The 27,060-nt window shown below is 40.5% G+C and overlaps 4 protein-coding genes across 4 annotated transcripts; 2 read left to right on the forward strand and 2 right to left on the reverse strand.

Annotated features, from left to right (window-relative positions):
* Positions 1-7,767: 7,767 nt before the first annotated feature.
* On the reverse strand, positions 7,768-9,490 carry LOC114443065 (uncharacterized). Its single transcript, XM_028416971.1, has 7 exons — positions 9,441-9,490; positions 9,325-9,395; positions 8,883-9,200; positions 8,435-8,791; positions 8,219-8,344; positions 7,975-8,015; positions 7,768-7,890 (listed from the first exon to the last, which is right to left on the reverse strand). Exons 1-7 carry the CDS (start codon positions 9,488-9,490, stop codon positions 7,768-7,770), a joined length of 1,086 nt encoding a protein of 361 aa, XP_028272772.1.
* A 3,283-nt stretch (positions 9,491-12,773) lies between these two features.
* LOC114443066 (immunoglobulin kappa light chain-like) lies at positions 12,774-15,491 on the forward strand. Its single transcript, XM_028416972.1, has 5 exons — positions 12,774-12,833; positions 12,952-13,284; positions 13,372-13,716; positions 14,290-14,354; positions 15,351-15,491. The coding sequence occupies exons 1-5, from the start codon at positions 12,794-12,796 to the stop codon at positions 15,489-15,491; spliced, it is 924 nt and encodes a 307-aa protein (XP_028272773.1). The 5' UTR covers positions 12,774-12,793.
* A 528-nt stretch (positions 15,492-16,019) lies between these two features.
* Positions 16,020-19,230, reverse strand: LOC114443068 (signal-regulatory protein beta-2-like). The gene is made up of 7 exons (XM_028416973.1): positions 19,208-19,230; positions 18,870-18,973; positions 17,052-17,378; positions 16,608-16,964; positions 16,411-16,536; positions 16,159-16,199; positions 16,020-16,067 (listed from the first exon to the last, which is right to left on the reverse strand). Exons 1-7 carry the CDS (start codon positions 19,228-19,230, stop codon positions 16,020-16,022), a joined length of 1,026 nt encoding a protein of 341 aa, XP_028272774.1.
* A 2,779-nt stretch (positions 19,231-22,009) lies between these two features.
* LOC114443069 (immunoglobulin kappa light chain-like) lies at positions 22,010-25,872 on the forward strand. Its single transcript, XM_028416974.1, has 6 exons — positions 22,010-22,069; positions 22,188-22,520; positions 22,607-22,951; positions 23,107-23,220; positions 25,531-25,595; positions 25,723-25,872. Exons 1-6 carry the CDS (start codon positions 22,030-22,032, stop codon positions 25,870-25,872), a joined length of 1,047 nt encoding a protein of 348 aa, XP_028272775.1. The 5' UTR covers positions 22,010-22,029.
* Positions 25,873-27,060: the final 1,188 nt, after the last annotated feature.

Genomic DNA, 27,060 nt, shown 5'->3' on the forward strand with positions numbered 1-27,060 from the left:
TTGGTTTATCATACCGTCTTTTTCCTGGACGGTCTTGTTGGCCTTCTGTAGGTCACTCCTCAGAGTGCAGACCTCGTTGGCCAGCTCCTCACACTTGGAAGAACACTGGGTATGTTCTTCGGCAGCCTTTCTGAGGTTTTCATTTTCTTTTGTGAGCTGTTCACAGTTTACCCTTAACTGCAGAGTCTCTTCTTGCTGTAGAGTCAGAGACTGTTGTAAACTTCTCAGTATATGCTCAAATTCCAGCTGTCCCTCCTCCACCTGTTCGACCTTGGCCTTGCTCTTGGCCAGTTCTTTGCAGACATGATCCTTTTCATCAAGCAGGTCAGCAATGACATCCTCCTTACAAACCACCTCTGACTGAATTTCGCCGCTTTGTTTCTCGAGCTCATCAAGGTACATCTCAACACTTTGTCTTGATTCTTGCTCATTTTTCAACCGATCTTCTAAGGAGGACCTGTCCTCTGACAGTTGGGTTATCATACTGTCTTTTTCCTGGACAGTCTTGTTGGCCTTCTGTAGGTCACTCCTCAGAGTGCAGACCTCGTTGGCCAGCTCCTCACACTTGGAAGAACACTGGGTATGTTCTTCGGCAGCCAGTCTGAGGTTTTCATTTTCCTTTGTGAGGACGGTCCCGTTGGCCTTTTCCAGTCCAGTGATCAAGCCGTCTGATTCCACACTAAACTGCTTCAACGTTTGTCCTTGCTTTTTGCGCTTCTCTCGTTCTTGGCGCTCTTTCTTATCGCGCTTCTCTCGTTCTTGGCGCTCTTTCTTCTCGCGCTTCTCTCGTTCATGCCGCTCTTTCTTATCGCGCTTCTCTCGTTCTTGGCGATCTTTCTTCTCGCTCTTCTCTCGTTCTTGGCGCTCTTTCTTCTCATGCTTCTCTCGTTCTTGGCGCTCTTTCTTCTCGCGCTTCTCTCGTTCTTGGCGCTCTTTCTTCTCGCGCTTCTCTCTTTCTTTGCACTTTTTCATCTCATGCTTCTCTTCTTGTTTTCTGTGTGAAGGCTTCAGTTTGGACAAAAAAAGGAATTGTTTAGAGGGTGTTTCCATCCGTCCATCCATCTTCTGTTAACCCGCTTGTCCTGCAGTGTAGGGTCACAGGGGCCTGGAGCCTTTCAGCTAGCTCTGGGTGAGAGGCGGGGTATACCCTGTGAGGACACGACACACCCTGGATGGAAAACATTGGAAATACATTAGGAAGGGGACAGAGAGAGCTGCAGTTAGGGGCAGTTGATAAACAGGGAAGTTGTTTAGAGGGTGTTTTTACATTGGAAATGCATTAGGAGGGGGATAAACATTCAGGTTATCATGGATACAGGCTGACACACAAGAAGCATACAAAGCAGCCATATTTGTAGTCTTCATCAGATTTTAAGCATTATATCTGACATGTTGATCATCCTTCAGCTGTATACTACTTTTTCACATTCAAATCACACAGCCTGTACTTCTTATAAGCTTATGGTATTATTCCAGCCTCAGACCTTTCATATGGTATATTCACAGGCTAACTTTTAATTAGTTTGATTGCCGTTGCTAGAAAATTCCTCTGATTCTTCAGCAATTCAGAGCAATCCTTCACATTAGCATTCAAAGAAATGCTTCAGCTGCAGGAATCAAACTTTTTCTTTTCTAGTTCCAGCCTGTAACCCTTCCCCTTATGTCCATCGCAGATATGGCAAACAACAGACCATCAGCCAAATAATACCATCTAGTGTAACTTTAAGTAGACAATAGCTTTCTCCCAGCATTTTCTTTAAGTTGAGTCTAACTTCAATTTAATGTCACAGAGAGCTCTACCGTCTCTACAGTCCCTGGGTTTACACTTCTCTGGTCTCTCTATCACGCAGAATGGAGTTTGCCCCAATACGAGCAGACACACACACACACACACACACACACACACACACACACGGCATGTGCGTAAATGCGCACGACTCTCTCTCCTTCTCTCTCTTTGAATAAACGCGACGAAGTTGCACTTATCGCTCACTACTGTTGGTACTCACCACGAATCTGACTGTGTGAAGAAATCTGTTGTTAAGATGTTAGCCTCCTCTGCAGCTGTGTGTCTCGTTCTTCCTGATTCTTCTGTTCTCCGTGTTTAGTCCAGTAATCACGCTTGAGATGATTCTCTTTAGGACGCCTATTGCTTTGCACTTCAGGTTCGTTTCCACAAAACTCCCCAAAATATCCTGCTGTGTCTAACTTTGAAACTGTTCACCAGCCACCTTTATAGGAGCACCTACCTTTGATCTTTGCCTTTGCCTTTGATGTCACCACGGTAACAGCCCTGCCTGCCTGCCTGTATCCATGGCAACCTGAATGGTTATCAACTGCCCCTAACTGTAGCTCTCTCTGTCCCCCTCCTAATGCGTTTCCAATGTAAAAACACCCTCTAAACAACTGCTGTTTTTGTCCAAACCGAAGCCTTCAGACAAAAAATATGAACAGAGTCAGAATCACAAGATGTTGCTCTACACACAGTCTATGCGATGTGGACATGTAGCAAACAGCTCCATAGCTCCATATCTGAGCAACCAAACTAATAATACTGCCAGGTGTGAAATTACTACAGGCCAATAGCACTGACCTCCCATGTTATGAAGGTCATGGAGCGGCTGGTGCTGTCTCACCTCAGACCCCTGGTGAGCCTCGTCCAAGACCCACTGCAGTCTGCATATCAGCCCGAGGTCGGGGTTGATGATGCATTACCTTTGATGAATGACATTTCTGCTGCAGAGGGCTTACTCCTCCCTGGACAGACTGAACACCACAGTGTGGGTCATGTTGTTCGACTTCTCTTCTGCCTTCAACACCATCCAGCCGAGACTGTTGAGGATTAAGTTAGAGAAGATGCAGGTGGATGTTCCCCTAGTCCTGTGGATTGAGAAATACCTGACAGGCTGACCACAGTTTGTGAGACTGCAGAGCTGTGTGTCTGACACCCTGACAAGAAACACTGGGGCCCCCCAAGGAACTGTGCTGTCTGCCTTTCTATTCACCACCTACACAGCTGACTTCCAGTACTGCTCTGAGTTGTGTCACCTTCAGAAGTACTTGGATGACAAAGCCATAGTTGGGTGTGTGGAGAACAGATGGGAGGATGAGTACAGGGGCCTTGTGGAGTTTTGTCAGGTGGTGTGGGGAGAATCACCTGCAGCTGAACATGGCCAAGACAAAGGAGATGGTGGTGGACTACAGCAGGGATAAGCCCCCACCCTCCCCAGTGTGTATCAGTGGGAAAGATGTGGACATAGTCTCATCTTACAAGTTCCTGGGTGTCCAACTGGACAATAAACTGGAGTGGTCCACAAACACTGAGGTTGTTTACAAGAAGGGCATGAGCAGACTGTACTTCCTGAGGAGACTCAGGTCCTTTAATGTCTGCAGCAGGATGCTCCACATGTTCTACCAGTTTGTCATGGCGAGCACCAGCAAAGATGCTGTGGTGTGCTGGGGATCAGACATTAAAGCAAAGGACGCCAACAAACTGGATAAACTCATCAAAAAGTCAGGGTCTGTTGTTGGCTTTGAACTTGCCAACCTTGCCAAAAGGAGGTGGCAAGGGAAAGAGTGCTGGCTAAACTGCTGTCAATCATGGACAATGCCTCCCACCCTCTCCACAACACTGTGGACAGACTGAGAAGCAGCTTCAGCAACAGACTCCTGCAGCCCCGCTGCTCTAAGGAACGGTACAGGAAGTCATTCCTGCCGTCCGCCATCAGACTGTATAACTCATCTGTGACTGTCAGAGCTGTGCTCACAAACTCAGACTAAAGCATCATCACAGGTGCACAAACTGTGTTTTTATGCTTCTATCTTCCCCTTGATCTGCTTTATGTGTGTGTATGTACATTCTTTCTTGCTGTCGTGTGTGTGTGTATGTGTATATAAGAGTTTTTGCTGTGTTTATTGTATTTATCCTTTTAGAATGCTGCTACTACAACTCAATTTCCCCACGGGGATTAATAAAGTTAATCTTAATCTTAATTTTAAATTAATAACAACAACAATACAACAGGTGAGTTGTTGAAAAGATTTTCAGCTTTGGTGCTAAAAGACAAACTGTTTATGACAAGAAACGATTTCTGTCTCGTTTAAGACACTTCAGTAAAGATGCTGCTAAAAAATCAAACATCAAATGAAAAACCACCACATGTCTGCTGTTTCAGCCAATCACAGCTGTTGTACTTGAGAAACCTTTGAGCACCTTGTGACTGAAGCCTCCATTTGGGTGGGAGGACGTCAGTGGTGCAGGACCACAATGATCAGACTGGCTGCTTTGATTCTTCTTAGTACAGCATGTATGTGAAATTCTTTAAAGAGAAAAATTCACTGTGTAAAAAAAAGAGGTGATACATATCAGACAATACTTTGATTTTGTTCCCTTGTGTTGTAACTCTCGTCAGACGCTTCTCGTCAGATCTCTTTGACTGTGGCTGAACTCGGTCACGATGTTACTTTACATTGTAACGTCTTTGAAAATGCTAAATGGCATAAACAGTCTCTTGGACAAATGCCCCAAACTGTTGCTGGTAGAGTTTTTGGACAAACAATAATTGAGAAAAAATTCAAAAACTCACGGTTCACAGAAGAGGAGTCTCAGTTTTCTCTGTCTATCAGAAATGTCAGCAAAGAGGATGAAGCAACGTACTTCTGTCAAACTGTAACAACATATTCAAATGGGTTTGTTAATAGCACATTCTTGGTTGTGAATGGTGAGTAATACTGATTACAGTATTACAATATTTTTGCCGTTACAATATTACTAACAAGTGTTGAACAAACTTGATCTGATGTCACAGATTCCAACCAGCAGAAGTCTGTGTTTGTGACACAGAGTCCAAAGACTGAGTCTGTGCAGCTGGGGGACACAGCGACTCTCCACTGTTCACTTCTCTCCAAAGAAACCCAATCCAATGTCCAATGTCCAGGTAAACACAGTGTGTACTGGTTCAGAACTGGATCAGGGGGATTTCATCCCAACATCATTTACACTCAGAGGAACAGCAATGCTGAAGACACGGGGAGAAGCTGTGACTACCGTCTGTCCAAAACTATAAGAGGCTCTGCTGATACTGGGACATACTACTGTGCTGTGGTCACATGTGGACAGATCCTGCTTGGTGAAGGAACCACAGTGGAAACACGTATGTATTTATGTCAGAAATTAATCTTCAGTCATTCAGGTTTAGATCAATAATTTATTGGTCGCTTGTTCTAAACTAAATTTACATTCTGTGAAACAAAACATTGAGGAAGAACTAATACACCCTTACTAATGAACTATTATCTGGTATGTAAGGACTTGTTTCTAATACAGGATCAGGATTAGACCCTGTTGTCCTTGTACTGGGAGGACTGCTGGCTTGCTGTGTTACAGTGATTGTTCTCCTTATTCTCTACATAAAACAGAGGAATGTTTGTGGACATTGCAAAGGTAGGTTCAACATATATTCACAGAAATCTACATCACACTGCTTTATTTACTCATTTTATGCGTTGGATCTCTTGCTTTCTTAAATATATACTTTGGGTCACCATTGCTGCTCAGTTGGTCCAGTGAAGTGAGAACTTCTACACAAAGTATTGTTTAAGGTCCAACAATAATTTAAAATCCTGCAACATATGCTGTAAATATGTATCTGTGATAATAAGATCAAACTGCTGTAAAATGTAACCTTATATGTACACACTGTAAGAGAGCTTTGTCTTTTGTTAAAAGGTGAAACAAGCGCCTCCTGTGATCTCAGGCATGACAAGTCAACAGTGGATCAATCACATAATCAGGTAATTACACCTCTTAATTGAGACAAATAGAATAACTGTAGTGTCACAAGACGTGGAAATATAATTAAAGCTGCAAGCAGCGATGATTAGGCCCTTGTGGTCTGCTGGTTCGGCTAAAGTCCCCTCTCCTCTCCTTTCCAAAGAAGTACAATATATACAAACAAAAGATACTTCCTGCTCCCAGTGGATAGTGCTATGACTACGTAACAATATTGGCCTATCAATCTGTTCATGGTGGGAGTCGCACCATTACTGTAAAGTTTGAGCCAGTTTGGATGCAATGTCTTAATGAGCAATGGAGATGGTTATAAAAAACAACATGAGAAAAGCAAAAACTCAATCACAAAGCCTACTGCCACTAGGTGGCACTATGACAAAAATCATCATATTACCATATCAATCAGTTCAGAATTGGATGGTCATCAATACTGCAACATTTCATTCAAAATATGTTGGAGACACTTGAACAAATACAACACTTCCTGTTTGGACAAAAGCTTTTGGTAACTTTTGCTCTTTAATGTCTCCAGTTCAAGCTGACAACATTTCAGCTTTATCGGATTATTCCCATAGGAGGAGCTTGTTAAAATGTGACATGTGCGAAACACAAAATTGCATTTTTTTTTCAAAATAGCAGACTCCTTGTTGGTTTTAGAGGATACATTCAACAGATGTTCACATGATCAAATATATTTGTGTACCAAATTTTATGTAGATAGGTCAAACAGGGACCAACATCACATGCTAGGGGGCGCTGCCAAGTCATTTGGACACACCCATTCATGACGACAGTGACATACTAAAGTCTTTAATAGGGGCTGAATTTCGGGGAAAGATTGGTGAGTTCACACCACTGGGTGCTCGGGCCCTAACAATAACTGAAAGGGGAAATATTATAGAAACTTGTGTGAAGCAACTATGAGTCCTTGTAAAAGCAGACCTCCTGGTAAGTTTTTAATAACAAAAACCTGACAAAATATTATTTTCCAGGATGATGAAGAAAAGGAACTGAACTATGCTGCAGTGCATTTCTCCAACAGGGGGCCAAAAAGAGAAGAGAAGAAGAAAAAGAAGGAAAAAGAGTCCCCAGAAGAGAGTATGTACGCTGTAAAATGCCAAAACTAGCAGCATCTATCGAGGCAGTGATGCTAGCTGGAGCTTTGCAAACATGTATTAACATGTCTGAGGGAGGGCTGAGCAAATATTGTTCAATTGTTGTCATGGTAGCACACATGATTAAATCAACAATTTGTTTGGTTTATTTACGTAAACTCCAAGAATTTAAACTCAGATTCAAAAAGCAGTCACATATTAGTAAATGAAATGATTAAGACTTTTAAAGGCAACTCTGTCTTTTTTACTCTTACCAGGCTTGTTTTATTTAATGAACATTTTGTAAATGCACTGTTGAAAATTTTTTGTGACACTGAAGAGGACAGAAAGTACAAACGTAAACATCAGTGAAGTAAAATGTTCTGATATCTGGTCCTTTGTGCTGGAACTGCTTTATATGCAGAGCATGACCTAATTAAATGTACCACATGTTAAGAGCAACATGGATCCATTGTATTATTTTCTGTTCAAAGTTTATAAAGTTAATATAATATATATATATGTAATATTTAGTTTTGACTCTGGCCTCATCAGGGGGACCCAGAGACTTGCTGAATGGTCAAAGATGTTTCATTTTGTTTGGATGTTTTAAAACAGCCTCAGACTTCTTAAAAACAGAACACACTGTACATTTCTGTTAGATTAGCTTGTCATGTTTTCTTGAAATGTTTTGCATGAAATAATAACAATAATGGGAGAGGTGTAACGTCTACCCGCCAAACAGAGGACACAGAACGTTGCAGCGTCTTGCTGACACTGAGGACTGAGCCTAACATTAAAATAACACACAGTGAAGAATTAGACGATATGAAAAGCCTGTAAGAACTCAACAAACAAGCTAAATGATCCAATACTGACTCACTAATCGAGTCCAAAAGCCTTGACTGCAGCGCAGATCCGCTCTCTCTCTGCTTTGATTGCACCACTGTCAGCTTTTATCATGTTGAAGAGGACAACAGAATAAATCCACACGTCTTCATCATTCTAAGAAACAACATGAAAATCAAAACAATAAAACTTAATATATTGTCAAAATATCATTTTAGTGTCCAGATATGAGCACTTTACCTGTTTAATGTTCAGGCCACCTTTCTGCAGGTCAGTGGCAGCTGGATGTTAAAATAGAATAAATAAACTCACTTTAAATTGAACCCAAACACAGTTTTTATCAAAGCTTACATGAGGACAGCTGTCACAATCAGACTAATAATTAAGACATTAAAAAAATTAGAAAGACTTGTTTCTTATTTTCCATAAATATGTTTTAAAAAAAATCACGTTTTTGTAAAATACTGTGAGAAACTTTCATTACCGTTGCAGCAGTCACAAGTTTTCTTCTTGATGGTCCAAATAAGGAAAGTTACAACAATCACACTCAAAGCAGCACACAACACAAAGAGAGCTGTGTTGGCCTTCTGCAGATCCCACATGCTGAGTTCTGAAAAACACAAGAACCCTGTGAGGACAATCTATTTCCTAGATCATCTAGATTGTTTATTAAAATGATGTCTAAATGATCAACATTTACCTTCAATGTCCAGTCTTGTCCCAATTCCAAAAGTGATCTCTCCACATGCTGCCACAGCACAGTAGTAAGTCCCAGCATCTGAGGAGCTGACGTTCTTGGAGAAGCTGTAGAAACATCTGTGTGTGGAGCGTGCTGCAGGACGACTCTCACATTTATCACCACTGCTTCCATGAGCATAAAGTAAACCGGGACGAGATTCACCTGATCCGGCTCTGAACCAGAACACTCTGTGATCTGCAGGACATGTTTTACTCTGAGAGTCAAAGAGCACTGAACACTGCAGAGTCACAGAGTCTCCTGGACGGACTGGATCAGACGGAGGAACCTGAATGACTTCAGTGATGTCAGGTTCAGGTCCTGAGGAAACAAAACATGTTTTAGTCACTTTATTTAAAAGAGCGATTCAAATATTGATTGATAATAAATAAAGAGATTCATCTTTACTCACCTTTAACTCTCAGAAATGATCCATTCACAAATGTCATCTGAAGCCGCTTTACTTTCATACAGTAGTACACACCGGTGTCAGTCAGCTCAGCTTTTTTAATTTTCAGAATAAAAGTTCCAGGTTCTTGTTTTGTTGTTATGTGAGAAGACTCATTCCCGAGAACATAATCAAAGGTAAATGTTCCTCCTAAGACTTCAGGCCAGCTTCCAGAAATGACTCTGATCCAGTACAAAGTTGTTCCTGTCTCATTTGGACGAGGACATGTCAGAGTCACACTTTGTCCAACGTCAACAGTCTTTGCCTCAAAATGAAGACCATCTATGCAGACAGAGCAAACACTCATTAACAAATCACATCTACAAGAAATACAGAGAAATAAATCCATGTTAACCTACCATAGGAACAAGATAATATTTCTGCAGTAGGTTTCTGTGATACTTACATGTACACACAGCTCTGAGCATCAGCACTAAACACAATATGATCAGCATTTTCTGATTGATCCACGAGCGACTGCATTAAATCAAAGCAAAGGATGATTTGTCTTAATATAACCACCTCAAGAGGGCGGGAACAATTTCAGAGCGACCTGATTGGCCGACCGTCATGTTAGAGTTTCACTGCACTACCACAGTGGAAATAATATCAACCATCTTTCTAACACATGAAACAACACCGACAGCAGCAAGACTCTGCTTCATGTTTCATGTGTGTTCTCTAACTCATACAGAGGAAATCAAAGAAACAAACTACAATAAAAATAAACAGAACATTTCTTTTAATAAAAGTTTGGACTAACTGATTACATATTTTGAGTAATAGAGGACAAGCTAACACACTGCATCAATATTGCTGTTGAGTATCAGATTTCAGGAGGGATCCAAATGCAGACACACACGGCGAAGAAGTCCAACTAAAAGTGAGCTTTCATTAAAGTTAGGGTAGGAGATTTCATTCTGATGCACTTTTTGTTAAATAAGTGTAACTTCCCTTTACAATCCGATTAGTTCGGCAGTTTCGCTTTAAAACAAAGAATATTAAACATCTATGGAATCTATAAAACGCTAGAAATATCAGCCAATCCTGCGAGGCACCCCTGTGTGGAGAGTTGGCTGGTTGTCACTCTCTTCCTGCTCTGTGTGCACCAGAGAGGTACATGCATGATGGCCGAGTCCCAGACCTCAGCTCGTCTTCAGGTAATGCGCGTCCGACTGGGAGGCGTGGCTTCGGGGTGAGCTCCAAGAGAAAGGGGCGTGTGTTTACTTTCGAAATCTGGCTGACTCTCACTGAGATTTCTAAATCTCCTACCCTACCTTTAAGCTATGGAGGAAAATCTAATAAATAAAAAGTTGAAAGTAAAGAGTCCAAAGTAAAACTGAAACAAACCAGACAAAGACACAGGTAACTAAACAGGAACAAGACAGTATGAACCGACACAGAAACGCACAAGACTGTGACCCCGTTTACACATACAATAGTAATCTAGTAATGGAAGCAATCCGGGTAGCGTTTGTTTGGTGTAAGCACTTTTTACGTGTTTGCATTTGTAAAATACAGCTCCTCTTACTGTGTAGAGGAGCAGAGACATGTTAGGTCTCCAGGTTCAGCAATGTTGGAACAACTTCTGACACAGAGAGCCAGACTGCATGGATGAGGCTTCTGATGGGCTTGCACAGCTTTCTCCTTCTTCCTACACTGCCACCCACAGGCCTGGCGTAGTTATGGCGGCTCTTGGGAGCGTATTTATGCGGGTTAATGTAAACAGAAACTTTTTTGAAAGCAATGATGTGTGCACAATGTTATTTTAAACAACATAGATCTAAACATGGAGGTAATACAGAACGTCAGCAGCACAAAACCACAACAACACTGGTTCATTTCCACCAGAGGACCTGTGCTGCATGTCACACCTCCTCTATAACTCTGCCATGATTCTTATCTGCCTCTGCACTGCTCAGTGACCAAACAATACTAAACCTGAGACATTATTATGATTACAATAAATAAAACCCACAAAAAGCCTGTACCTGCATCACTGAAGACACAAAGATTATTTAAATAACTAACGGGTGAAGTCAGCCTGTCATTGTGTTAAACTAAAATTAGCCTGTTGAGGCCTCTCACAGCTCTTCTCTCACTTCATATCCGGTTGACGCTCACAGTCACGTCTATTCTCAGTAAACAGCTTCAGCCTGGTTGGTCAAAGGCTGCACAAATGTCCCACCACAGCTTTGGTCTGCATGTGTAGCTGCTGAATGTGGTTTTGCTTCTTGTTCTCAGGACAAACGTACAAATGCACAAATCAATGCAAAATGTTTAAAAAAATATCACAAAACCAGAAAGAAGACACTTTTTATGTGTATATGGACATATATATCTATATGTCCATGCAAAGGTAAAAAAAACACGAACTGAAATCAGAGGAAGAGGAACCATATAAGACACAGAAGCACTATGTAACTAAAATAATCCAATAAAATCAGCCATCCTCTGCATTCCTTTGACTACTATGACTGGTATTAAATACATAGATCTTTCTCTGTTTCTCACAAGCAGTCTACCATCCTGTTGTTTCATGTCTCGACTTTCTTTGTGGTTTTGGCCACATTTGCTCTCAGTTTTTTTCAACAACTGTCCTTCAAACCCACAGGTGAACACTCACACTGCAGCTTGATACAACACAAAATGTGTGCACTGCTGTGAGAAGCAAACCTGACACCTCTTTCTTTATCTCAGTGTCTCTCTCTCCTCTTGTCAGCTGATCAGTCAGCTCCTCCTTCACCAATCAGTCTCTCTCTCGTTGCTCATGTAGCCAATCGGGTCTTAGACGGCCATTTTAAATCTTTCCTCTATCTGCTGTCATTTCAGAACGACTTTATATTTGAATGAATAGAATAGATGAATAGATCTCTCTCTGTTTCTCACAAACAGTCTACCATCCAGTTGTTTCATGTCTCTTGACTCTCTTTGTGGTTTTGGTCTCAGTTTTTTTCCACCAACTGTCCTTCAAACCCACAGGTGAACACCCACACTGCAGCTCTCTCTCTCCCTCTTCTAGTCAGCTGATCAGTCAGCTCCTCCTTCACCAATCAGTCTCCACCTCATTGTTCATGCAGCCAATCAGGTCTTAGACGGCCATTTTAAATCTTTCCTCTATCTGCTGTCATTTCAGAACGACTTTTAGATCCCTCCTCGACCCCAAAGCTCAATGACATCACAGTGGCGTGTAAACACCAAAGCACAATTCATCTTTGTATTCAACAAATAATAAACATGTCACTGTTCACATATTTTAACTCTCTCCTGATTGAAATATATTCACACAGATCTCCACCTAATAGTTCACTGCTGCTGAATCAGACTGATGTGGACAACATGACATCTACACCTTGGTTAAATTGGTATGATGGAAGTAACTGATGTTAGCATGCTAACCAGCTAGTCATGGACTACACCCTGATGTAATACTCACGCTAACTCACCCTCATGAAGAAAAAACATTTGGTCGATCATACATCCTCCAGATGTGACACATGGTCACGCCCACATGTGTAGAGTTGCTTTTGATATGGGATTCCAACAGAATTTAACCCTTTCTGCACCTAATGAGAATCTGTTTTTTTAAGTGGGAATCAAATTGTTGGTGAGGACACGTCACCTCCATCCATGCTAAAACTACACCCTTGAACTGCAACTTACTCTGTGAAAATGTAGAGAAACATTTACATCACCAACAAACACAACAAACACAAAAAGATGCTGCTAAAAAAACTAAAATCAAACATCAAATGAAAAACCACCACATGTCTGCTGTTTCAGCCAATCAGAGCTGTTGTACTTGAGAAACCTTTGGCCACCTTGTGACTGAAGCCTCCATTTAGGTGGGAGGACGTCAGTGGTGCAGGACCACAATGATCAGACTGGCTGCTTTGATTCTTCTTAGTACAGCATGTAAGTGTAATTCTTTAAAGAGAAAAATTCACTGTGTAAAAACATGGTGATACATATCAGACAATACTTTGATATTGTTCTCTTGTGTTGTAACTCTGTTATTTGTCTCTTTCTGCAGCTCTGATTCAAACAGGAGACGCTTCTCGTCAGATCTCTTTGACTGTGGCTGAACTCGGTCATGATGTTACTTTACATTGTAACGTCTCTGAAAATGCTAAATGGTATAAACAGTCTCTTGGACAGATGCCCCAAACTGTTGCTATTAGAGTTTCTGGACAAACAATAACTGAGAAACAATTCAGAAACTCACATTTCACAGTAACAACAAAGGAGTCTCAGTTTTCTCTGTCTATCAGAAATGTCAGCAAAGAGGATGAAGCAACGTACTTCTGTCAAACTGTAACAGCGTTTTCAAGTGTGTTTGTAAATGGCACATTCTTGGTTGTGAATGGTGAGTATTACTGATTACAATATTACAATATTTTTGCCATTACAATATTACTAACAAGTGTTGAACTAACTTGATCTGATGTCACAGATTCCAACCAGCAGAAGTCTGTGTTTGTGACACAAAGCCCAAAGACTGAGTCTGTGCAGCTGGGAGACACAGCGACTCTCCACTGTTCACTTCTCTCCAAAGAAACCCAATCCAATGTCCAATGTCCAGGTGAACACAGTGTGTACTGGTTCAGAACTGGATCAGGAGGATTTCATCCAAACATCATTTACACTCAGAGGAACAGCAGTGATGAAGACACGGGGAGAAGCTGTGACTACCGTCTGTCCAAAACTATGAGAGACTCTGCTGATACTGGGACATACTACTGTGCTGTGGTCACATGTGGACAGATCCTGCTTGGTGAAGGAACCACAGTGGAAACAAGTATGTATTTATGTCAGAAATTAATCTTCAGTCATTCAGGTTTAGATCAATAATTTATTGGTCGCTTGTTCTAAACTAAGTTTACATTGTGTGAAACAAAACATTGAGGAAGAACTAATACACCCTTACTAATGAACTTTAATCTGGTATGTAAGGACTTTTTTCTGATACAGGATCAGGATTAGACCCTGTTGCCCTTGTACTGGGTGGACTGCTGGCTTGCTGTGTTACAGTGATTGTCCTCCTTATTCTCTACATAAAACAGAGGAATGTTTGTGGACATTGCAAAGGTAGGTTCAACATATATTCACAGAAATCTACATCACACTGCTTTATTTATTCATTTTATGCATCAGATCTCTTGCTTTCTTAAATATATACTTTGGGTCACCATTGCTGCTCAGTTGGTCCAGTGAAGTGAACTTCTACACAAAGTATTGTTTAAGGTCCAACAATAATTTAAAATCCTGAAACAAATGCTGTAAATATGTTTCTTTGATAATAAGATCAAACTGCTGTAAAATGTAACCCTATATGTACACACTGTAAGAGAGCTTTGTCTTTTGTTAAAAGGTGAAACGAGCGCCTCCTGTGATCTCAGGCATGACAAGTCAACAGTGGATCAATCACATAATCAGGTAATTATGCCTCTTTATTGAGTCCTGCCAGTGGACAGAATATCAGAGAAATAGAATAACTGTAGAGTCACGAAACATGGAAATATAATTAAAGCTGCAAGCAGCGATGATCGGGACCTTGTGGTCTGCTGGTTTAATTAGAGTCCCCTCTCCTCTCCTTTTCAGAGAAGTACAATATATACAAAAGATACTTCCTGCTCCCAGTGGATGGTGCTATTACTATGTAACAATGTTGGCCTATCAATCTGTTCATGGTTGGAGTCGCACCATTACTGTAAAGTTTGAGCCAGTTTGGATGCAATGTCTTAATGAGCAATGGAGATGGTTATAAAATACAACATGAGAAAAGCAAAAACTCAAACACAAAGACTACTGCCACTAGGTGGCACTATGACAAAATCATCATATTACCATATCAATCAGTTCAGACTTGGATGGTCATCATTACTGCAACATTTCATTCAAAATATATTGGAGACACTTGAACAAATACAACACTTCCTGTTTGGACAAAAGCTTTTGGTAACTTTTGCTCTTTAATGTCTTCAGTTTCATTTCAGCTTTATTGGATTATTTCCAATAGGAGGAGCTTGTTAAAATGTGACATGTGCAAAACACAAAATATTCAATTTTTTTTTCAAAATAGCAGACTCCTTGTTGGTTTTAGAGGATACATCTAACAGATTTTTTTCCTTACATGATCAGATACATTTGTGTAAATAGGTCAAACAGGGACCAACATCACATTCTAGGGGGCACTGCTGAGTCATTTGGACTCACCCATTCATGACAACAGTAACATACTAAAGTCTTTAATAGTTGCTGAATTTTGGGGAAAGATTGGTGAGTTCACACCACTGTGGGTGCTCGGGTCCTAACAATAACTGAAAGGGGAAATATTTTAGAAACTTGCGTGCAGCAACTATGAGTCCTTGTAAAAGCAGACCTCCTGATAAGTTTTTAATAACATACACCTGACAAAATATTATTTTCCAGGATGATGAAGAAGAGGAACTGAACTATGCTGCAGTGCATTTCTCCAACAGGGGGCCAAAAAGAGAAGAGAAGAAGAAAAAGAAGAAGCAGAGAGAGTCCCCAGAAGAGAGTCTGTACTCTGTTGTAAAATGCCAAAACTAGCAGCATCTCTTGAGGCAGTGATGCTAGCTGGAGCTTTGCAAACATGTATTAACATGTCTGAGGGAGCAAATATTGTTCAATTGTTGTCATGGTAACACACATGATTAAATCAACAATTTGTTTGGTTTATTTACATAAACTCCAAGAATTTAAACTCAGATTGAAAAAGCAGTCACATTAGAAAATGAAATGTTTAAGACATTTAATGCCAACTCTGTATTTTTTACTCCTACCAGGCTTGTTTTATGTAATGAACATTTTGTAAATAAACTGTTGAAAGTTTTTTGTGACACTGAAGAGGTGTAACGTCCACCAGCCAAACAGAGGACACAGAATGTTGCAGCCTCTTGCTGACACTGAGGACTGAGCCTAACATTAAAATAACACACAGTGAAAAATTAAACGATATGAAAAGCCTGTAAGAACTCAACAAACAAGCTAAATGATCCAATACTGACTCACTAATTGAGTCCAAAAGCCTCGACTGCAGCGTCGATCCGCTCTCTCTCTGCTTTGATTGCACCACCGTCAGCTTTTATCATGGACAACAGAATAAATCCACATGTCTTCATCTTTCTAAGAAAAAAAGATATCAAAATAATAAAACCTTAATATACTGTAGACATTTTCAAAATATCATTTTAGTGTCGAGATATGAGCACTTTACCTGTTTAAGGTTCAGACCACCTTTCTGCAGGTCAGTGGCAGCTGGATGATCAAATAGATTAAGAACGACTTTAAATTACTTTAAATTGAACCCAAACACACTTTTCACAAAGCTTACATGAGGACAGCTGTCACAATCAGACTAATGATTAAAACATTAAATACTTAGAAAGACTTGTTTCTTATTTTCCAAAAATATGTTTGAAAAAAAAATATCAAGTTTTTGTAAAATACTGTGAGAAACTTTCATTACCGTTGCAGCAATCACAAGTTTTCTTCTTGATGGTACAAATAAGGAAAGTTACAACAATCAGACTCAAAGCAGCACACAACACAAAGAGAGCTGTGTTGGCCTTCTGCAGATCCCACATGCTGAGTTCTGAAAAACACAAAAACCCTGTGAGGACAATCCATTTCCAAGATCATCTAGATTGTTTATTAAAATGTTACCTTCAATGTCCAGTCTTGTCCCAGTTCCAAAAGTGATCCCTCCACATGCTGCCACAGCACAGTAGTAAGTCCCAGCATCTGAGGAGCTGACGTTCTTGGAGAAGCTGTAGAAACATCTGTGTGTGGAGCGTGCTGCAGGACGACTCTCACATTTATCACCACTGTTTCCATGAGCATAAAGTAAACTGGGACGAGATTCACCTGATCCAGCTCTGAACCAGAACACTCTGTGATCTGCAGGACATGTTTTACTCTGAGAGTCAAAGAGGACTGAACACTGCAGAGTCACAGAGTCTCCTGGACGGACCGGATCAGACGGAGGAACCTGAATGACTTCAGTGATGTCAGGTTCAGGTCCTGAGGAAAAAAAAAACATGTTTTAGTCACTGTATTTAAAAGAGTGATTTAAATATTGACTGATAATAAATAAACATCTTTGCTTACCTTTAACTCTCAGAAATGATCCAGTTACAAATTCCATGTTAAGCTGTACACTATTCACTTTCATACAGTAGTACACACCGGTGTCACTCAGCTCAGCTTTTTTAATTTTCAGAATAAAAGTTCCAGGTCCTTGTGTTGTTGTCACGTGAGGAGTCTTATTCACATCATCATAATTAAAGGTAAATGTTCCTCCCAAGACTTCAGGCCAGCTTCCAGAAATTAGTCTGATCCAGTACAAGGATTCCTGGATCAGTGATGTCTTGCGAGAACATGTCAGAGTCACACTTTGTCCAACATCAACTGTCTTTGCCTCAAAATGAAGACCATCTATGCAGACAGAGCAAACACTCATTAACAAATCACATCTACAAGAAATATAGAGAAATAAATCCATGTTAAACTACCGTAGGAACAAGATAATATTTCTGCAGTAAGTTTCTGTGATACTTACATGTACATACAGCTCTGAGCATCAGCACTAAACACAATATGATCAGCATTTTCTGATTGATCCACGAGCGACTGCATTAAATCAAAGCAAAGGATGATTTGTCTTAATATAACCACCTCAAGAGGGCGGGAACAATTTCAGAGCGACCTGACTGGCCGACCGTCATGTTAGAGTTTCACTGCACTACCACAGTGGAAATAATATCAACCATCTTTCTAACACATGAAACAACACCCAACAGCAGCAAGACTCTGCTTCATGTTTCATGTGTGTTCTCTAACTCACACAGAAGAAAACAAAGAAACAAACATAAAATAAAACAAATAAATATAAACAGAACATTTCATTTAACAAAAGTACAAAACTAAAGAGTCTAAAGAAAAACTGAAACAAACCAGAAAAGATACAGGTAACTCCACAACAACACAGTATGAACCATCACAGCAGGACGTGCAGAGACCTTTGGATGGGCAGGTGCTCAAAGTGAAAAAGGGGCACATGGAGCATGAATTTGAAACACCATACAGAAACCCCCCGTACAATGTAACTGGTTGAATCGAACCAACCCATATTCACAGAGGGGATAAAGGAGGGGTGGAGGTACAGCCTATATCCACAAAGCCATAATTCAAGCTGTACATTTAGGACGTATGAAGATAATGTGTTGAGTTGAATTTATAAGTTGTAAAAATATTGGGAGGGGGCAGCTCTGGGGGAGGGGGGTCTGGGGGTCCTCCCCCTAAAAATTTTGAATGAAGTAGAAGCCATTTCCTGCATTCTGGTGGATTTCAACAGCTATTTTATAGACAGAAGTAAAGGCTTAACTGAAGAATTATTACTGAGAGATTCAATAATAACTCATTTATTTTAAGCAATGATGACAAATACAAAACAAACTGAAAAGAAAACAGTTCTGTCAACCAAGATTATTATAACAAAACAAGTTTACATCTGTTCGGTTTCACCACCAGCAGTGGCCGACCATCTCCCAGCTTAGCAGCGCTCAGCTACAGGGCACGTGAGGGCAGAGAGGGCACGTCGTGGATCATGTGACCGACCAACGTAGTTCTAAGTTATTATTATCCTTCCATTTACTATTATTTTGGACAACACGGACTGACTGTCACATGCAATAATGATATAAAAAAATAAAACAAAATAAAAATTCACTTTGACAAAAGGGCACTTTGTGTCAAGGCTCAGCGATGAGGAGAGGACACAAGTGCACGACAGGAGCGGTTCTCAACAATCAAAGTCATTTATTTCTCGCAAACAATCAAATCAAAGCGAACTCCAGTCAGTTCCAAAATTCAAAAGGGTTCTTCTTAGCATGAGGTTCAAAAGGTACAAGGCAAACAAGGTTTTACCATGGCGTGAGGTCAAAGTCCGTGAAGGCTGGCAAGGCGTAGAGAGGATGACATGAACCCGCAAAGACACAAAACAAACTGACACCGAGTGAAGGGAAGACAGACTAGATATACAAGGGAGGCTTGGAGACAATGAGACACAGGTGGCACACATTAGGGAGGAGCAGGTAATCCCCGAGAGGAGGAGGGAGCACACGCGGAAGGGGAAGTCAAGACACCTGAAACAAGAGGGAGGTCAGTGATTTCAAAATAAAACAGGAAGTAAATACAGAAACAGAAAATAAAGCAAGAATCAGGATAACATAACAAAACACCAAAATAAAAGCCCTGGCTCAAACCTGACTCCTGACACTTTGGGCATCAAAGGTAAAAGGGTGGGTGCTCTAGACCCTCTGCACGTGCCTTCAACACAGACACACAAGACTGAAAAACATGAGGAACAGGACACAGGTGAAACACATTAGGGAGGGACAGCCAATCAACAAGGAGGGAAACACAGGAGGAAGCAAAACACATGGGACAACGAGACTTTCAAAATAAAACAGGAAATATGACACAAAGAATACATCCAAGAAACACCTCAAACCACCAGAAAACTGAGAAAAACAACGAACCAAAGGATCATGACTCTTGCTGTGGTTTTAAACTGTACACTGAGTGTAGACTGTATTCAGATGTCATCACTTGAATACATTTACATGACTTGAAGTTGGTAGTTAGAGTTTAAACAAGTACCACTGTGCAGGAGAAGCAGAAGTAGCCTTGTTGTCTTTTATCTTAAAATCTTCTTGGTATTAACCAGATAGTTTGTCACCCTGAAACATTTGAAGTTATTACCAGAGGAACATGTTTGGAAAGAGGAGAACAGTTAGCTCCATTCTAACCCCTGTCAGTCAGAAGCAGGAAGAACTGAGCATGCACAGTCAGGGTGGTGACAATGGTCACACCTCCATCCTCTACACAGCCTCCCTCTCACAGTGTCACAGACCTACACACACAGAAGAACAGCTCAAGAGAAAGGAGGGTTTTAGTGTTTGTAAAAATCTGATTAAACCAATCAAACAAAACAGAAGCACCACAATGAGCAACATGAAGACATGCTGTGTGCTTCAGCTTCACTACAACAGTGACAGCAACAACACAGTAAAGTGAAGGTTTCACTGATGAAGAGTTTAAACTGTCAGAGTGGAACATTGTGGTTTGTGGCCTTCATAATGTCTGCCTCTGCACTGCTCAGTGACCAAACAATACTAAACCTGAGACATTATTATGATTACAATACATAAAACCTACAAAAAGCCTGTACCTGCATCACTGAAGACACAAAGACTATTTAAATAACTAACAGGTGAAGTCATCCTGTCATTGTATTAAACTAAAATTAGCCTGCTGAGGCCTCTCACAGCTCTTTTCTCACTTCATATCCAGTTGACGCTCACAGCCATGTCTGTTCTGAGTAAACAGCTTCAGCCTGGTTGGTCAAAGGCTGCACAAAGGTGCCACCACAACTTTGGTCTGTATGTGTAGCTGCTGAATGTGGCTTTGCTTCTTGTTCTCAAGACAAACATACAAATGCACAAATCAATACAAAATGTTTCATAAAATACCACAAAACCAGAAAGAAGACACTAGAAGGAAGACGTGGCCGACATATAAATATCACATTGTGTCCATGCAAAGGTAAAAAAGCATGAACTGAAAGCAGACATTCATGAGCAGACTGATAAAGCACAGGTGTGACTCATGTTGTCATTTGCTGCAAATACAGATGGTCATGTTAAAAGGTGAACTGGATTCATTTAAGAAAAAAGGCACCAAGACGTATTTAGAAAGCTGCACAGACTTCTGTCAGGTGAAACAGAAACCAATGCAAAGGAACCATATAAGACACAGAAGCACTATGTAACCAAAACAACCCAATAAAATCAGCCATCCTCTGCATTCCTCTGCCAACTATGACTGGTATTAAATACATAGATATCTCTTTGTTTCTCACAAGCAGTCTACCATCCAGTTGTTTCATGTCTCTTGACTCTCTTTGTGGTTTTGGTCTCAGTTTTTTTCAACAACTGTCCTTCAAACCCACAGGTGAACACCCACACTGCAGCTTGATACAACACAATATGCGTGCATTGCTGTGAGAAGTAAACCTGACACCTCTTTTTTTATCTCTGTGTCTCTCCCTCTTCTAGTCAGCTGATCAGTCAGCTCCTCCTTCACCAATCAGTCTCCACCTTATTGTTCATGCAGCCAATCAGGTCTTAGACGGCCATTTTAAATCTTTCCTCTCATCTGCTGTCATTTCAGAACGACTTTTAGATCCCTCCTCCACCCCAAAGCTCAATGACATCACAGTGGGTTGTAAACACCAAAGCACAATTCATCTTTGTATTCAACAAATAATAAACATGTTACTGTTTACTTATTTTAACTCTCTCCTGATTGAAATATATTCACACAGATCTCCACCTAATAGTTCACTGTTGCTGAATTAGACTGATGTGGACAACATGACATCTACAGCTTGGTTAAATTGGTATGACTGATGGAAGTAACTGATGTTAGCATGCTAACCAGCTAGTCATGGACTACACCCTGATGTAATACTCAACTCACCCTCATGAAGAAAACACATTTGGTCGATCATACATCCTCCAGATGTGACACATGGTCACGCCCAAGTGTGTAGATTTGCTTTTGACATTGGTGGGATTCCAACAGAATTGAACCCTTCCTGCACCTAATGAGAAGGATTTTAGGAGGGGATCAAATTATTGGTGGGGACACGTCACCTCTGTCCATGATAAAACTACACCCTTGGTCAAGCCATGCATTTAAAACAGGGTGACACATTTTACAGGAAAAATTAAACTGAAGCTTCCTCTGTGAAAATGTAGAAAAACATTTACATCATCCTCAGAGCTACTAGTTCCTCCTGATTGATGGGGAAAAGGTTGACTGACCCTGCTAACTACAACAATGCAAGTGAGTTGTTAAAAAGAACATGCTGCTAAAAAAAACTCAAATCAAACATCAAATGAAGAACCATCACATGTCTGCTGTTTCAGCCAATCAGAGCTGTTGTACTTGAGAAACCTTTGGCCACCTTGTGACTGAAGCCTCCATTTAGGTGGGAGGACGTCAGTGGTGCAGGACCACAATGATCAGACTGGCTGCTTTGATTCTTCTTAGTACAGCATGTAAGTGTAATTCTTTAAAGAGAAAAATTCACTGTGTGAAAACATGGTGATAAATATCAGACAATACTTTGATTTTGTTCTCTTGTGTTGTAACTCTGTTATTTGTCTCTTTCTGCAGCTCTGATTCAAACAGGAGACGCTTCTCGTCAGATCTCTTTGACTGTGGCTGAACTCGGTCATGATGTTACTTTACATTGTAATGTCTCTGAAAATGCTAAATGGTATAAACAGTCTCTTGGACAGATGCCCCAAACTGTTGCTGGTAGTGTTTCTGGACAAACAATAACTGAGAAACAATTTGAAAACTCACGGTTCACAGTATCAAAAAAGGAGTCTCAGTTTTCTCTGTCTATCAGAAATGTCAGCAAAGAGGATGAAGCAACGTACTTCTGTCAAACTGTAACAGCGTTTTCAAGTGTGTTTGTAAATGGCACATTCTTGGTTGTGAATGGTGAGTATTACTGATTTAGTATTACAATATTTTTGCCGTTACAATATTACTAACAAGTGTTGAACTAACTTGATCTGATGTCACAGATTCCAACCAGCAGAAGTCTGTGTTTGTGACACAGAGTCCAAAGACTGAGTCTGTGCAGCTGGGAGACACAGCGACTCTCCACTGTTCACTTCTCTCCAAAGAAACCCAATCCAATGTCCAAAGTCCAGGTGAACACAATGTGTACTGGTTCAGAACTGGATCAGGAGGATTTCATCCAAACATCATTTACACTCAGAGGAACAGCAGTGATGAAGACACGGGGAGAAGCTGTGACTACCGTCTGTCCAAAGCTATAAGAGACTCTGCTGATACTGGGACATACTACTGTGCTGTGGTCACATGTGGACAGATCCTGCTTGGTGAAGGAACCACAGTGGACACACGTATGTATTTATATCAGAAATTCATGTTCAGTCAGTCAGGGTTAGATCAATATTGTGAATATAAGTCACTTCTTTTTTATACTAAATTCAATTAATATTGATCACGAACAATATTTTGTTTTTAATCTGACTTGTGTTGACTTTTTGTGACTCAGGACCTGGATTAGACCCTGTTGTTCTTGTGCTTGGTGGACTGCTGGCTTGCTGCATTACTGTGATTGTCCTCATTATTCTCCACATTAAACAGAATGTTTGTAAACATTGCAAAGGTACGTTCAACATGTATATTCATAGAAAGTTTTATCAGACTGCTGTTTTATTCAGCTCATGCTTTGGAGATTTTACATGTGTACTTTGGATTGTACACAGTATGTTTAAATGAATAATTTCTCTTCATGAAGTTGTATTGGTAATAAGTGTTTGTGTTAACATAATATTTTGCACATCTGCTTCATCTAAATATGAACTTGTGTTTGTTCATCTGTGATAATAAGATCAGGCTGTAAGGCCCGTGAAAGGTGCACACTCTGAGAGGGTTTTGTCTTTTGTTCAAAGGTGAACCGAGCACCTCACATGACACCGGGCATGACAACTCAACAGTGGATCAACTGCATGACCTGGTAAATTTGTCTGTTAAATGAATCCTGCTAGATGTATAGAATATAAAGAACCAGTTATGAGCCTTAGTGAACGAAACCTCCTAGATAGGTTTAAATAATTTACACCTGACAACATATTATTTTGCAGAATGGTGAAGCAAAGGAGCTGAACTATGCAGCAGTGCATTTCACCAACAGGAGAGAAAACCAAGAGAAGACAAAGAAGAGACGAGAGACCCCAGAGGATTCCATGTACTCTGTTGTAAAATGCCACAGCAGGCAGCACGTCTCATAGGCAGTCAGGATGCTAGCTGAAGCTTAATAAACATGAATATGTATGTAAACATGAATGGACATTCAATATTTTAAATCAATTTGCAAACTTGAGGTGATGAAAGGAAGTTCACCAACAACAAGTGGTTTATTTCTGCACAGTGTAAAAGTTTAAAATCGTGTTGAATAAAGCGGAGTCACATGTTACATTTAACAGCAGCTGTATCGCCTTTGACTATTAACAGGCTTGTTTTATAAACATGTAATCAACATACTCGCGAAAATGCACTGTGGAAATGTTCTGTTTTTACTGAATCGAACAGAAAGCACAGATGTACTGATGTACAGTGCTGAACACCCTGGTCTGTGCTGGCGGTCTAGAAGCTTGCAGAGCGGGACGGGCCACATTTGAAGAGTAAAAAGGATGCAGTGTGTTGGATTTGATTTCTGTTGGAGTTTAAGCAATGAATGCTGCATAAAAAACACTGAGGAATCTGCCATAGGAAAACATTCGGATGGAACCAGTGATTTTTAAACAAAAGACGGCAGATGAGTGGGTGAAACATCCATCACTTTATATTAATATGTTGTACACTGTGCTAGCTTTTAGATTTGACAGTATTACATTTAGTATAATACACACAGTATGAGCATGATATAAATTTAATGTCACTGTCTGTAAATACCAGTGGAAAGGGATCTTCTAAATGTGTGCACATTAAATAAATGTATTCTACATTTTTGCTGAAATGATACACAAAGGTGAATCTTACATAATGTGAACTATTCCTTGAAGCTGCACATCATCAGCTCCACTCTGACCTACACACTCTGTCTGTCAGTCAGCTCAGCAGAAGGAACCGAGCACACAGAGTTGGGTGGTGAATGTGGTCACACCCTCACTGTCACAGTGTCACAGACCTACTGACACATATATGTGCATCTGTGTGATGGTGGACACACACATGAACCTGAGGCTGGTTCTGTAAAGGTAAGAGAAAAAAAAGATGATTTTGGCATTTCTAAAAAGGTGATTAAACCAATCAAACAAAACAGAAGCACCACAATGTGCAACATGAAGACATGCTGTGTGCTTCAGCTTCACTATAGCAGTGACAGCAACAACACAGTGAAGTGAAGTGAAGGTTTCACTGATGAAGAGTATAAACTGTCAGAGTGGAACATTGGGGTTTGTGGCCTTCATCAGGACCAACATGTTGTTGACCACAACCAAAACATGTAGATCTAAACATGGAGGTAATACAGAAAGCCAGCAGCACAAAACCACAACAACACTGGTTCAGTTCCACCAGAGGACCTGTGCTGCATGTCACACCTCCTCTATAACTCTGCCATGATTCTTATCTGTCTCTGCACTGCTCATTCTTCTGCCATAAAACTGACACTTTCTGTCTTCTCTCCCTTTTATCTGTATGAAAGATGCACATATATGTGTCAGTAGGTCTGTAACACTGTGAGAGTGAGGAGGGAGGATGTGACCACAATCACCTTCCCTCTCCCTCTCTCTCTCACACACACAGATACAAGAGTGGACCCTGTTTACCCCGTTTGTACCTTCAGATGTTTCTCTGTTCTTTGTTCGTTAAAAACAGAAATACACAAATACTAAGTCCCCACAAACAAACAAGTGATGCATGGAAACTTTGCTGTGGTCAGCCTCTCAAAGGTTTTGTCTTTTGTTCAAAGGGGAACCGAGCGCCTCACATGACACCGGGGATGACAACTCAACAGTGGATCAACTGCATGACCTGGTAAATTTGTCTGTTAAATGAATCCTGCTAGATGTATAGAATATAAAGAACCAGTTATGAGCCTTAGTGAACGAAACCTCCTAGATAGGTTTAAATAATTTACACCTGACAACATATTATTTTGCAGAATGATGAAGCAAAGGAGCTGAACTATGCAGCAGTGCATTTCACCAACAGGAGAGAAAACCAAGAGAAGAAGACAAAGAAGAGACGAGAGACCCCAGAGGATTCAATTTACTCTGTTGTGAAATGCCACAACAGGCAGCACGTCTCATAGGCAGTCAGGATGCTAGCTAAAGCTTAATGAACATGAATATGTATGTAAATATGAATGTACATTCAATATCTTAATTCAATCTGCAAACTCATAGTGATAAAAGTGAGTTCAACAACAACAAGTGGTTTATTTCTGCACATTTAAAATCGTGTTAAATAAAGTGGAGTCACATGTTACATTTAACAGCACCTGTATCGCCTTTGACTATTAACAGGCTTGTTTTATGAACATGTAATTAACATACTTGTGAAAATGCACTGTGGAAATTTTTACTGAATCGAACAGAAAGCACAGATGTGCTGATGTACAGTGACAGAGCGTGACAGGCCACATTTGAAAAGTAAAATGGATGCAGTGTGTTGGATTTAGAGCTTCATGGAATGGGTTTCCATGGCCGAGCAGCTGCACATCACCAAGTGCAATGCAAAGCGTTGGATGCCGTGGTGTAAAGCACGCCGCCAGCAGTGTTAATTTTGTTGACGAATCATTTTCATCATAGTTTTCGTTAACAACCTTTTTTTGCTGATAAAAATGAGACGATAACTAAATAAAAACGCACGGTGCCAAAAACGAAGACGAAATGCATTGACACTTTCGTCAACGAATAAAAAGAATGGAGACGAGATCCAATCACGATCTCTCTGGGTAAGGACGTTACCCTGTGATGCTGGTAGAAGGCGTACTCATGCATGGTAACACAAAACAGGAGAAGAAGAGACACACAGACACGTTTGATGTCAAGACAAACAAGACGGTTTGCAAACCATGCGGAGCGACAATCAGCGGTAAAAACACAATAAACGTGAAGCGACATTCGCAGACGAGTCATCTTAACTTCCGTTCAAAGATACACGTGACAAAATCTATAAATTAAGAAACTGCTGCTGATGGTTTTACAGCATGTGCACCGTTTCTAAGTTGTCACTGAAGTATTTTGCTGTAGTTATGGAGTATTCATGAAGAAGGTCATGACTGAACTCAGCACACTGTTCATTGGTTCTTTTGTGAAAAGGTAATAGCAATTAAATAAAGAGGTGTTTGTTTCAAATAACACAAGTTAAAGCTGTGCCTGTTTTTATTGCACAATCAAACCTTAAATATTTCATGAAAAAATATATATCATAGAATTTTAGTCGACTAAATCCACAGCAGATTTAGTCGACTAAAATTATTTGATATTTAGTCGAC

Source organism: Parambassis ranga, chromosome 10 (assembly GCF_900634625.1).
Source record: "Parambassis ranga chromosome 10, fParRan2.1, whole genome shotgun sequence".
NCBI lineage: Eukaryota > Metazoa > Chordata > Actinopteri > Ambassidae > Parambassis > Parambassis ranga.

Excerpts from the sequence above, each read along its gene's own strand:
- LOC114443066 (XM_028416972.1), top strand. The coding sequence starts at position 12,794 with ATGATCAGACTGGCTGCTTTGATTCTTCTTAGTACAGCAT. Across the intron at positions 12,834-12,951 it reads GATTCTTCTTAGTACAGCAT|CTCTGATTCAAACAGGAGAC; the intron begins GTAAGTGTAATT and ends CTCTTTCTGCAG. Across the intron at positions 14,355-15,350 it reads TGGATCAATCACATAATCAG|GATGATGAAGAAGAGGAACT; the intron begins GTAATTATGCCT and ends ATTATTTTCCAG.
- LOC114443065 (XM_028416971.1), bottom strand. The coding sequence starts at position 9,490 with ATGACGGTCGGCCAATCAGGTCGCTCTGAAATTGTTCCCGCCCTCTTG. Across the intron at positions 9,396-9,440 it reads ATTGTTCCCGCCCTCTTGAG|TCGCTCGTGGATCAATCAGA; the intron begins GTGGTTATATTA and ends GATTTAATGCAG. Across the intron at positions 8,345-8,434 it reads GACAAGACTGGACATTGAAG|AACTCAGCATGTGGGATCTG; the intron begins GTAAATGTTGAT and ends TGTGTTTTTCAG.
- LOC114443069 (XM_028416974.1), top strand. The coding sequence starts at position 22,030 with ATGATCAGACTGGCTGCTTTGATTCTTCTTAGTACAGCAT. Across the intron at positions 22,521-22,606 it reads CACATTCTTGGTTGTGAATG|ATTCCAACCAGCAGAAGTCT; the intron begins GTGAGTATTACT and ends CTGATGTCACAG. Across the intron at positions 22,952-23,106 it reads AGGAACCACAGTGGACACAC|GACCTGGATTAGACCCTGTT; the intron begins GTATGTATTTAT and ends TTTGTGACTCAG.
- LOC114443068 (XM_028416973.1), bottom strand. The coding sequence starts at position 19,230 with ATGCCCAAAGTGTCAGGAGTCAG. Across the intron at positions 18,974-19,207 it reads CCCAAAGTGTCAGGAGTCAG|TCTGTCTTCCCTTCACTCGG; the intron begins GTTTGAGCCAGG and ends TTGTATATCTAG. Across the intron at positions 16,965-17,051 it reads ATCATTTCTGAGAGTTAAAG|GACCTGAACCTGACATCACT; the intron begins GTAAGCAAAGAT and ends TTTTTTCCTCAG.